Source organism: Phoca vitulina, unplaced genomic scaffold (assembly GCF_004348235.1).
Source record: "Phoca vitulina isolate PV1807 unplaced genomic scaffold, GSC_HSeal_1.0 scaffold36, whole genome shotgun sequence".
NCBI classification, from domain to species: Eukaryota; Metazoa; Chordata; class Mammalia; order Carnivora; family Phocidae; genus Phoca; species Phoca vitulina.
In genome coordinates this window covers 13,221,830-13,235,175 of record NW_022589739.1, presented here as the reverse complement: position 1 = coordinate 13,235,175, position 13,346 = coordinate 13,221,830, and the positions used below count along the sequence as shown (strand labels likewise).

General features: G+C 36.9%; 1 protein-coding gene and 1 non-coding gene across 4 annotated transcripts in view; both read left to right on the top strand.

Annotated features, from left to right (window-relative positions):
* Positions 1-13,346, top strand: part of FCHSD2 (FCH and double SH3 domains 2) — a 303,597-nt gene that overhangs the window by 152,488 nt on the left and 137,763 nt on the right. For all 3 annotated transcript variants that reach the window (XM_032427144.1, XM_032427142.1, XM_032427143.1), the window contains 3 exons: positions 7,910-8,043; positions 11,553-11,607; positions 12,474-12,602. In XM_032427144.1, coding sequence (XP_032283035.1) covers positions 7,910-8,043; positions 11,553-11,607; positions 12,474-12,602 — 318 coding nt within the window. The remainder of the gene's footprint in view (positions 1-7,909; positions 8,044-11,552; positions 11,608-12,473; positions 12,603-13,346) is intronic.
* On the top strand, positions 7,481-7,584 carry LOC116646596. Its single transcript, XR_004302145.1, has one exon. It is a non-coding gene; the product is annotated as a U6 spliceosomal RNA (small nuclear RNA).

Here is a 13,346-nt window from a genome sequence, read left to right as displayed (position 1 = left end):
ATTATTATTTTAATTATTATTATTTTTAACTCACAACCCTGAGATCAAGACCTGAGCTGAGATCAAGAGTTGGATGCTTAACCAATTGAGCCACCTAGGCACCCCTGTTATTTTTTATTTCTGAATGAATTTTTAACTTATTCTGCTTTTTTAAATCATACCTCTCTTAAATCTACAATAAAATTTTAACTTTTTTTCTTTGAAGTTATTGTCTTAGGATGAATTTCCAGGACATGACTACTGGGTCAGAGAACCTACTGGTTTGTAGGACTTTAATGTATTGGCTCAAGTTACTTTTACTTTTATTCCTGTCTTTAAGTTATTGGGAAGTATATCTATCTATCCATGATCTGTGTCATACTCAGGGATCATACTTTTAATTTCTTCACTAGAATTCTAATATCCTTGTTTTTCACCATTTCATATGACCCCTTAGCCTTAATGTAAACTTATACATTCATTTCTATGTTTATCAGTGCTTAGTGTTTATAATTCTTGGGAAAGAGCTGGGCTTATACCACACCGAGTCTTTTCTTAATATATAGGCATTATTAAGCTTTTTTTTAAGTATATAACTTAGTCTCTCCCAGAAAACTGAATTCCTGCAGGAGAAATTTATTTTAAATGTTGGAAAGGAAGTCCTAGGTAACCCCTTTATTTTTTTTATTTTTATTTTTTTTGCAAATTAAGTTTGATGACTTTTATTTAATAAATATTTTTGGTTCAGGCATACCTCAAAAATATTGTGGGTTTGATTCCAGACCACCGCAATAAAGAAAATACTGCAATAAAGTGAGTCAAATGAATTTTTTAGTTTCCCAGTGTAAATAAGTTAGTTTCCACTGTACTGTAGGCTATTAAGTGTGCAGTAGCTGTGTCTAAAGAAATATACATACCATAATTTAAAAATAGTTTATTGCTAAAAAATGCTAACCATTATCTGAGTTTTCAGTGAGTCATAATCTTGTTGCTGATAGAGGGTCTTGCCTTGATGTTAATGGCTGCTGACTGATCAGGGTCGTGGTTGCTGAAGGTTGGGGTGGCTGTGGCAGTTTCTTAAAATAAGACAACAATGAAGTTTGCTGCATCCATTGACTCTTTCTTTCACAGATCTTTCTCTGTCGCATATGATGCTATTTGATAGCATTTTACCCACAGTAGAACTTCTTTCAAAATTGGAGTCAATCCTCTCAAATCCTGCCACTGCTTTATCAACTAAATTGACGTAATATTCTAAATTCTTTGTTGTCATATCAAGTCTTCACCAGGAATAGATTCGATCTCAACAAACTACTTTGTTCATCCATAAGAAGCAGCTCCCCATCCATTCAAGTTTTATCATGAGGCTACAGCAATTCAGTCACATCTTCAGGCCCCAATTCTAATTCTAGTTCTTTTGCTATTTCCACCACGTCTGCAGTTACTTCTTCCACTGAAGTCTTGAACCTTCAATTTGTAAAAAAAAAAAAAAAAAAAAATGCAATATCCGCAAAGCACAATAAAACAACATGAAATAAAATGAGGTATGCCTGTATTTTGCTATGTGCAGAGCACTTTCCTTTGACGAAAACCCAAATTCCTCTGACTTGAAACAGTTCAGTTGGGTGATGGAAAACATTTGGTTATGGATTTATTTAAGGGTAGGGAAGAATAGATCACAAGAGATCTCTTTATTGCATTAGATAGATAGACTATCTATCTAATATTATTTGATGAATAGTATCTTAGAAACTTATATAAAGGGAAAGAAAAAACAAGAAAAGAATCACCCTAAGTTTTCTGACAAGATTTTTGAGAAATCCTTTTAAAAATATGAACTATCATAAGATCCACCTTGACATTGTCACACATGCAAAAAATAATTTAATTAAGAGCGTTTTATGCATGAAAATGAATTAAGTAATTTCTGTAAGATGTTTGGTTACCCAGTACTAAGAAAGACATCTTATTCTTCAAAGTGTAGGGATATAAGGAGTGAGTGGCTATGTGTGGGTCTGTGCACACATGTGCCCATTTTTTTTTTTAATTTTATTTTATTATGTTATGTTAGTTACCATACTACATCATTAGTTTTTGATGTAGTGTTCCATGATTCATTGTTTGTGTATAACACCCAGTGCTCCATTCAATACGTGCCCTCCTTAATACCCATCACCGGGCTAACCCAACCCCTCACTCCCCTCCCCTCTAAAACCCTATTTGTTTCTCAGAGTCCATAGTCTCTCATGGTTCATCTCCCCCTCTGATTCCCCCCCTTCATTTTTCCCTTCCTACTATCTTCTTCCTTTTTTTTTTTTTTTAACATATAATGTATTATTTTTTTCAGAGGTACAGGTCTGTGATTCATCAGTCTTACACAATTCACAGTGCTCACCATAGCACATACCCTCTCCAATGTCTATCACCCAGGCACCCCATCCCTCCCACCCCCACCACTCCAGCAACCCTCAGTTTGTTTCCTAAGATTAAGAATTCCTCATATCAGGGCGCCTGGGTGGCTCAGATGGTTGAGCGTCTGCCTTCGGCTCAGGTCATGATCCCAGGGTCCTGGGATCGAGTCCCACATCGGGCTCCCTGCTCCTTGGGAGCCTGCTTCTCCCTCTGCCTCTCTCTCTCTCTCTGTCTCTCATGAATAAAAAAAAAAAAAAAAAAAATCTTTAAAAAAAAAAAAAAAAAAAGAATTCCTCATATCAGTGAGATCATATGATACTTGCCTTTCTCTGATTGACTTATTTTGCTTAGCATAATACCCTCTAGTTCTATCCACGTCGTTGCAAATGGCAAGATTTCGGGTTTTTGATGGCTGCATAATATTCCATTGTGTATATATATACCACATCTTCTTTATCCATTCATCTGTCGATGGACATCTTGGCTCTTTCCATAGTTTGGCTATTGTGGACATTGCTGCTATAAACATCGGGGTGCATGTGCCCTTTCGGATCACTACATTTGTATCTTTGGGGTAAATACCCAGTAGTACAATTGCTGGGTCGTAGGGTAGCTCTATTTTCAACTTTTTGAGGAACCTCCATACTGTTTTCCAGAGTGGCTGCACCAGCTTGCATTCCCACCAACAGTGTAAGAGGGTTTCCCTTTCTCCACATCCCCGCCAACATCTGTTGTTTCCTGACGTGTTAATTTTAGCCATTCTGACTGGTGTGAGGTGGTATCTCATTGAGGTTTTGATTTGGATTTCCCTGATGCCGAGCGATGTTGAGCACTTTTTCATGTGTCTGTTGGCCATTTGGATGTCTGCTTTGCAGAAATGTCTGTTCATGTCTTCTGCCCATTTCTTGATTGGATTATTTGTTCTTTGGGTGTTGAGTTTGGTAAGTTCTTTATAGATTTTGGATACTAGCCCTTTATCTGATACGTCATTTGCAAATATCTTCTCCCATTCTGTCGGTTGTCTTTTGGTTTTGTTGACTGTTTCTTTTACTGTGCAAAAGCTTTTTATCTTGATGAAGTCCCAATAGTTCATTTTTGCCCTTGCTTCCCTTGCCTTTGGTGATGTTTCTAGGAAGAAGTGGCTGCGGCTGAGGTCGAAGAGGTTGCTGCCTGTGTTCTCCTTTAGGATTTTGATGGACTCCTGTCTCACATTTAGGTCTTTCAACCATATTGAGTCTCTTTTTGTGTGTGGTGTAAGGAAATGGTCCAGTTTCATTCTTCTGCATGTGGCTGTCCAATTTTCCCAACACCATTTGTTGAAGAGACTGTCTTTTATCCACTGGACATTCTTTCCTGCTTTGTGGAAGATTAGTTGACCATAGAGTTGAGGGTCCATTTCTGGGCTCTCTATTCTGTTCCATTGATCTATGTGTCAGTTTTTGTGCCAGTACCAGACTGTCTTGATGATGACAGCTTTGTAATAGAGCTTGCAGTCCGGAATCGTGATGCCACCAGCTTTGCTTTTCTTTTTCAACATTCCTCTGCATGTGCCCATATGTTGTCACGTACCTATGGTGTTCACTTTGTGTGAATATACTGAGATCCTAGCTACATGGTTTGCATCCCCAGGAAAGGCTTTGACCTTCTGTGTTTAATTTCCTCTCAAAACATTCATTTTCAGACCTTTTTAGTGCATGTAAATCACCACGGGATTCTTGGGTTTCTCTTCATTGTTTAGTTTTTCTGAGGCCAAGCTCTGTTGTTTTAGATGAACATTTTAGTTATAGAAACCTTACACCTGGCTCCTCTTTTAAATAATCCATCTCTGAAACTAATAATATATTATATGTTATGTAATTGAATTTAAATAAAATTAAATTAAAACAAGTAATCCATCTCATTTTCCTATTAAACATAGTTGCATTTTTCAGACCATGCCCCAGTTTTTGGTTCTTAATATCTCATTGAAGCCATGGAACACTTTCTAAGCTCTCCATACCCGCAAACATGGCATTATCAATGTTTCACAGTTTTCTGTGGGAGTGTCAGGTTGTCATGGTATTATTATTTTTTTATTTTTTATTTTTATTCTTTTAAGTAATCTCTCTGCCCAGTGTGGGGCCTGAGCTTATGACCCCGAGATTAAGAGCCACATGCCCTACTGACTGAGCCAGCCAGGCACCCCTCATGGTATTATTTTTTAAATAAGAGGTTTGTTTATGGGTGCCTGGGTGGCTCAGTCGTTAAGTGTCTGCCTTTAGCTCAGGTCATGATCCCAGGGTCCTGGGATCACGCCCCACATCGGGCTCCCTGCTCAGCGGGGAGCCTGCTTCTCCCTCTCCCACTCCCCCTGCTTGTGTTCCCCCTCTCGCTGTATCTCTCTCTGTCAAATAAATAAATAAATCTTTAAAAAAAAAAAGAGGTTTGTTTATGTTAAAGACTATTAAAATTAAAGAGAAAGGAAGATTTTTCTGCAAGATAAAAGCTTACCATTTTAGTATATCTATACAGTGAAATCTTATTCAGCCACAAAAAGAAATGAAGAATACATGATACAACATAGATAAACCCTGAATACATTATGCTAAGTGAAAGACTTGGGACATATAAGGCCAGATATTATATAATTCCATGGATATGAAATGCAGGAAATTCATAGAGACAGAAAGTAGATTAGTGGTTTCTGGGGACTAGGAATAGGGGGATATGGAGAGTGACTGCTAATTGGTATGGGGTTTTCTTTTCGGGTGATGAAAATGTTCTGGAATTAGATAGTGGTGATGGTTGTACAACCTTATGAATATACTAAAAACCACTGAATCGTAAACTTTAAAAGGGTGAATTTTGTGGTATGTGGATTACATGTCAATTTTTTAAAAAGCTTACTATTTTAAGATAAAGTATCTCTATGTAAAGACTTTAAAAACATGGTTGTCACAAAACTGGGGTATGTGATAGTGGGTTACAAGGTAAATGATATCATCACTTTCTTACTGTATGACTTTGGATAAATTATTTAACCTCTGTAAGTCTATTTCCTAATCTTTTTTTTTTTTTTTTTAAGATTTTGTTTATTTATTTGACAGAGAGACACAGTGAGAGAGGGAACACAAGCAGGGGTAGTGGGAGAGGGAGAAGCAGCCTTCCTGCGGAGCAGGGAGCCCGATGCGGGGCTCGATCCCAGGACCCTGGGATCATGACCTGAGCAGAAGGCAGACGCTTAATGACTGAGCCACCCGGGCACCCCTCCTCATCTTTTTAAAAAAGATTTTATTTATTTATTTGAGAGAGAGAGAGCGAGAGAGAGCATGCGTGTGCACAAGCTGGGGAGGGACAGAAGGAGAGAGAATCCCAGGTAGAGTCCGTGCTGAGTGCGGAGCCTGATGCAGGGCTCAGTCCCATGACCCCAAGATCACAACCCAAGCCAAAATCAAGAGTCAGACACTCAACCAACTGAGCCACCTAGGCGCCCTATATTTCCTCATCTTAAAATGGGACTAATATGAATACTTTTACCAGAGTCATTTGGAGGAGTAAATGTGATAATATTTATAAAGTACTAAACTTATGCATTCTGGCTTGCATGCCCATAGGGAGTCTTCTTAAGTATAATAAAATGCTGAAACTGTCATGATTATCCTAGGCCATACGTGGCATGAGGTTTACTTAGAAGGACATTAGAACAGGGAACACGGTTAACAAGCAGGGTGGCATCCAGCACTAGTATAATTAGTTCTCCCACCAGTATATGCCTCAGTCTGCATGACCAACCACAATTACTCTGTTTTGTTCCTTAAGTGAAAGGTCTGGGCTAAGAGAATGAGATTCCCATGTACAGGGGTAGCCATAGGCCCTAAAGGAGACTAAAAGCTTTTATTACCACTTACTTATTTATTACACCAGAGCTTCCAAAGTCTCTGCAAAGGACATGTCCAGATATAGGAATTACCATACTTAGAAGCCCAAGCCAAGACTTTTCCATCAGATATTTATTGTGCATTTGTATTTTCTTCCAAATTGATGCAGTTTACCTATCAGGGTTCATACCCAGTGTTGCCAGATAACACAGTTGATTGACATTGTGTCTTTATCAGGTTTCTGTTGAAACACAGACCTAGAAAGTTAAGCAAGGGTCCAGTTTTCATGCAGAGGAGAAAGAGGTGAAAGTTTTTTTAACACTTTATTTATAGCCTGACACTTGTTAAGTGCTCAATAAATATGCTCATAGGGAAGCTTCCGGGTTTTTCACTTACTGTAAAGTAGTCCTTTTCTTACCACTTAACAATTTCTGGGAAACTTCAGCCTGTATGTCACATGTGTAAGTTTATTTGTGCTTTATCCTTGCTATTCCAACATCCTTGCTCTACTCCATGCTGTTCAGCCTGTCATAATAGTTCCTCACCAGTGTCTCCTCCTGCTTTGTTGACCTTTTGTCAGTCTCCACCAAACTCTCTTTCAGGCTCAGAAGTTTTTCAGTGAAGGCTTCCCTGAGTTGGCCTCAGGTTGGTTAAACTTTGCAGTGGTTTGTTGCAAACTGGGAAAAGTGTTTCCCCTTTGGTTATCCAGAAGAGTTCCGAAGCAATGTTACTTTGGCCCCAATGTGTTATAAGAATTTATTGATTAAACATTTCTTTGAGTTAATTACGTCTGTCCCTTCTCCCAGAGTGTGTATATGTATCCAAAGAATTGAGTTGGCAGTAATTTTGAGTAGTAATTGTGACATGGTACCCAGGTTTCTTGCTTCTCTCCTTCATCTTGGACTTAACGCCGATTTGTCAGATTACACTCCTTCTTTCCCAGAGCAGGATTCTTCAGTACCCTTTGCACCGTCAGTTTAGAGACTTTATTAAGATTTTGAAGAGTGCTTGCTTTGGCAGTACATATACTATAATTGGAATGTTGTTTTTTTGTTGTTTTTTTTTTAAAGATTTTATTTATTTATTTGACAGAGAGAGACACAGCGAAGAGGGAACACAAGCAGGGGGAGTGGGAGAGGGAGAAGCAGGCTTCCCGCTGAGCAGGGAGCCCAATGCAGGGCTTGATCCCAGGACCCTGGGATCATGACCTGAGCCGAAGGCAGACACTTAACGACTGAGCCACCCAGGCGCCCCCTAAAATTGGAATGTTACAGAGAAGATTAGCATGGCCCCTGCCCAAAGAGTATGAAGAAATACAGAATTGCTTTGTTCTTTTGCCTTTAGTGCCATGATATCTCCAAAAATAAAAGCATTTTCATTGTTGCTCTTCTCATCCTTACCTTAATGTCAGTCTTTAGCAGTACTGAGGTTATTTCTCAAAGCAGAGTTGTTAAGCAAACTGGGACACTATTCAATACGTTTCTTGAGATGGGAGTACCAGCTGTTCACTGGATTTTAATTTGCAATTTGAAGGAGACTAAAAGTGCTGATTTTTCTCCTGGGTTTCCGTCCTGAGGGCATAGTGCATAGTCCTTAGGACAAATTCATTTTCGGTAAGCCTGAAAACTAATATTATAATAATTGCACTTTTTATTTTACAGTGTGTGGACCAGTTGACAAAGATCCAAACTGAATTACAAGAGACTGTGAAAGATTTAGCTAAAGGCAAAAAGAAGTACTTTGAGACTGAACAGATGGCTCATGCAGTACGAGAGAAAGCTGACATCGAAGCAAAGTATGTGTTTTAGCTTTTCTGAAAAAGTAATTATGCAAATAGATGTTATTTTTGCCAGTACTTTGTTTTCTGTTAATATAGGGCATAGACTCATTCTTAGGTTATGTTGGTTTCATCTGACCTATAAATGTTACATACTTTCAAATTTTTTTTTATATTGGCTGATCTCATTTAAATTAATACAGCAAAATGAGAATATTCAATCAGTTTTCACATTAAATTGAATTTTGAAAAGGAAAAAGGACAAATGAACATTGTATTGAAAGCTTAGCAAAAGCTGGTTGAAGTTGCTATGGTGTCTGAGTATCCGGGTTTAAGAGCCTCATTTTTTTCATGTTAGACTCTAAATCAGTTGTTATTGGAAATCCCTGACCCTCAGCATGCCACTGAAAGCACCTTGGACATCTCAAATAAATAAGAGCACTGACCTCAGTATAGAAATCCTGCCCCAGGCACAGTTTCTCTCTTGTGTGAAATTCTAATATATATATACCTTTTAAATGTATGCTTTAGCAACTCTGTGAATTTTACATTTAGTATATGTGAATCATAAACCCTTTATTTTAAGAATAATTAGGAATAGAAGGAACTGGCAATTGGTAATAAAAAGAGATATAAAGTGAGCAGTACAGATTTTTGCTATGACAAGTTGAGGAAAGATAAGAAGTTTTTGAGAAAAAATAAACCTGTGCCATAGAATGAGACTCTCAAGAGGTCTGTTAGAAAACTGACTCTGAACTCCTAGTCATGAAATCAGAAAGGTTATGAACACTTGTACAGACTAACAACCAGTTGGGGGAGGCGGTCTTTCTAATATGTTTTTATCTACAGGAAGTTAAGCAAAATTTAGGGTTTCCTCCAAAGTTTATTTAGTATCAAGGACTGGTAGATGAATACACCTAAAATACTTAACATTACTGGAAAACATACTTAATATTTCCCTAATTTAGTTTATTGTCTTTATTATTTTATTTTTGTGAGGATACAAATATTTCTCATACTTTCATAGAGTCAGTGAACCCATCTTTCCAATAAGATCTGAAGATTTTAGATTAGGTGATCTCTAATAGGAATGTCCTGTCATGATGGTTTTTAGGGGAATTTGTTTTTTAAAACTTTCAGGGATTCTAGAACAGAGAGTTGACAGATCTGTAAGAGCATATATAAATACCTATGTTAGCCAAGGCACACAGAGTGAAAATGAGGACAATTCCAAGGCTGTTCCAAAGAAGTGTGGATTTGACAGGGTCTAATTCACAGATGCTCATCACAAAACACTGCCTTCTAATATGGCCCAGATTCAAAGGGGTTACAGCAAATTAGACATTTTATTTCAGTGTGTAACTTTTCTGGAAAATTCATTCAACTACAGAGTAAGAAATGCCACTTTATCTTCATTCACTCTCTAAATGTTTGTTGAATAATTACTTTATATTGGGTACTGTGAGTACAGAGATGAGTAAGATAAGCTTTGCATCTTCAAGAAATTTAAAGCCTAGAATTAAAGGCAAATGTGTTTAAAAGTAACTTTATGATTGTTTATTCACAGTAAACTCAAATTAAGTGCCTGAAGTCACTCACGTAGTAACTAATATGTTTACTGTAGTTGTATGAAAACACTGCTTTGTAAGCATAGAAAATAAATTAATTTTGCCTAATGAGAAGGAAACCTTTATAGAAGAAGTGATGTTTGGACAGAGTCTTGAAGGACATGAGAAGGAAGCTCAGGAAGGGTAGGTAAAGACTGGACTGTGTATAGTTTTGATAGATGATTTGATAGTGAGATATGCATATTAAGAGAGCGTAAAAAGGAAGAGGGATATCTTGAAAGGAAGGATGGGTTCCATTTTGGATATGTAGGTTCTGAAGAGCCTGTGGGACATTGAAGTGAATAGATTTGGTAGGGAGTCATGTATCTAACTCTCAGATGAGAATCTGGGCCTGAAGATCTTGCTTTGGGGGTTGATTGCCTATCAGATGATAGTTATAGGGATGAAATCATATGTAAGATGAGAAATTGAGTTTGGGACCCCAAGGAGCATTAACATTTGGAAGTAGATGATGAGGAGGAGTGTGCGGTACAATTCACTATTTGTATATATCTTATTTGTTGTAGATCATAATCTTTGAGCATAGGAACTGTATTATTTTATCTGTTAACTAATACCTTCTTAAGTACCACACAAGAATTATATGAGGATTAGCAAATGAAACAGAAACCAGAAACTTAAAACCTTATATTGGAAAATCTAGGTGCAACTCAGACTATTTGGATAATGACTGCAAGAAAAAGGAGAATTGAGAATACCCCCAAACAATCTTTTTAAATTTGAACAGGCTCTCTCAAATTTTAAAGTTTGTGGCCTTTTCTGATTAATAAAAACAGACAAAAACCCCAGGAAATTCAAATATGGCAAGGTAGAAAATAACAGGAGTATTTTGGACCCCATTTTTTTTTTAACAGTGGAAAAGTAGTTTGGATGCATACGTGTACGTCCCCGAATGTTTCTCTTTTGTTAGAAAGATGATAGGCTGCTTTTGCTATCCTCCTCACATTTGCTGTGCAGAGACTGGCTTGCTCCACCTTTCATTCCCAAGGGGTCTGCAACTTTACTTGGTATTATGGCGTAGCTTCCAGCACATGCGCTGAATTCTCCCCTGGCAATCACCATGACACTGCAGTCAAGACAAACATTGCAGCTTCAAAAATAACTGGTCGTGGGAGTGTTGTTATTCCTTACTGTTCGTCTGTTGACTTTCTCCTTCTGGTTATCTCTAGCTGTTTGGGTAAAACCAGCATATTTTTACTATTGATTGTTAGATTATGTTTCCTTCCCAAACTGAAAGGGATTGAGGAAAATAAGGACATCAGAATGGGAGACGATTAAATTGAACAAAATCATAGAGGGCAGAGAGCCTAGGGACTTTCTCACTGTGTTCCAAATACTGTGTTAAGAGTGGAGGGAGCACACAGGCTGGCACCCAAACAAGAAGGACGTTTAATGGGAGAAATAATGGAATTAAGGACTTTGAAGAGCCTGGTAATATCATACTGTAGGTTGCTTTGCAGGTGTTGTTACAGCCTATTGCACACAGCCCTGAAAACCTGCTAATTTTTGCCTCCATAGATTGGTTATCTCCCTGGGTTTCTTTAAGCTTTCTTGTAGGAACTAAAGTGTGTGTAATTGTATGATACTGGGAATAACCTATAGTTTGATGACTCTTGTTTATTATGAGATACCAATATATTTGTCAAGTTGTATTTTTGTCATTCAGGATATTTTTATTAAATATCCCAATATTTCCTGTTGCATTACAATATTCTTCCTGTAGAATAAAAAAGGAAAATAATCATTGCTCCTGGCCTTCCATTTTTTAGTTCTCTTTTGGAATAGCATTGTGGAAAAGCGTCACTGTTTTAAAAATATGGAATTATAATACTTAATAAATTTAATATGATATAATTTGATAATTGTATTAAACATGCTGTATTTTCTGCTTTATTATAGATCTAAACTTAGTCTTTTTCAATCAAGAATCAGTTTACAGAAAGCAAGTGTAAAGGTGAGTTTTTGAAAACTGTATTTCACAATTGAGAAACCTTAGCTTATTAGAAAAGAATTGGGTTTTTTGAGGGTTTAAGTCAATTATTTCCACCTAATTTAGAGAAGCATTTTAAAGTCAGTAACTTAGGGAAAAAGTTTCCTTCCCAGTTCATGGGAGTTTTCCGCCTAGATGTCAGCACTTTGGACACTGCTTGCTTCTCAAGATTGCTTCAGAGATAGGTTTCTATACCTTATCTGTTTAGGTAGCCTGTTATCTATAACTCCTAGTCCAAGAGACTTGGTCCACGGGCTTTAGAAAATCTACAAAATCTATTTCATTCAGATTTACACCCTTGAGCAGATACTCTGGGCCAGATCCAAGTGAGATTTTCCTGTCAGACCCTTGAGCTGTAGAATACCTAAGTAAGTTTAGTGACCTGCCTTTGGCTGCCAGGATCCCAACTAGCACACCGTTCTTTTGGCACATGAGGAATGCTGATTTTTTAAAAAAGATTTTCTAACTCCAACAGATTTACCCATGTCTTTGAAGAGAACGTACTTAACTTAATTTGGGAACCTTTATTTTCCCATCTGAATAAAATGAGCAGAATACTTTGAAGTATTTTGAAAAGCTTTGGAAATATGTTGAGTGTAAATAACAAACATGTGAAAACACTCTCACCATGTGTAACAGTTTTAATCATTGTTTATTTAATTCCTCATAGTGTTGAATAGTTTTATATGCAAATTAATATTTCTCTACATGGTTACCTTTAGTCTTATTGGGGAGCCATTAATTGCCAGCTAAGAATGGTAACCTCATATATCTTACAGTGCAATGTCAGTTTGCATTGATTTTTTTTTTCCTCTTTTACTGTGTTTTAGTTAAAAGCCCGGCGATCTGAATGTAATTCTAAAGCTACCCACGCAAGAAATGATTATCTTCTTACATTAGCAGCAGCAAATGCACACCAGGATCGCTACTATCAAACAGATTTAGTTAACATTATGAAGGTAATACAGCCTTAATATCTGTGGTTATTTGTTTCATTAAAGACAAAAACAACTCATGAGTTGAGGTAGATAGGATTGAGTCAGTAGAATAGCAGCCAGGCTTCTTTGCAGTTCGTTGAACTATACTTGATATTGTTTGGGTACCCTGTCTTTCTGGTAATTCTGAATTAATTTTTAATGTAAGAAAGTATTTAAAGCCAAATCACAGTAAAGAGACTAACTGTATTAGTTTCTAGCAGTGGCAGATATTTACTGTATAATGGTTATTAATATATGATAAAAATAAGATTATTTTTTAAAGCTTAGATTTTTTTAAATTTTGTAATTTTATCTTTAATTAATAGGTAAACTTGTATGTTAATGTTTTATGATTTTGAAGCACCCATGAGAAGAAGAGAAAATGTCTAGTAGTTATATGAAAATGTCTCTACCCTAGGTATCTACTCTGAAATGTAGATAGATTTGTATTACACTTTCTTGTGTACTCAAACTCAATTTGGTCTTTCCCTGTTTATACATGTATATGGTTTTTTTTTACCTTTCACTGAAGTAAAAGAAAAGGGGTGGAGAAGAAAACCTTTTTAATCTACTGCCAGACCCCTGTTGCTGGTATACAATTTCTACATAGAGTGTATCTCATTTTCTCCTGTCTTCTTAAGGACCCAAACATTTGATTATTCTGTCTTTCTCTTATATTTTCATCCGTCTCAAATATATTGTTCTTAGTGACTATCAAAACACATT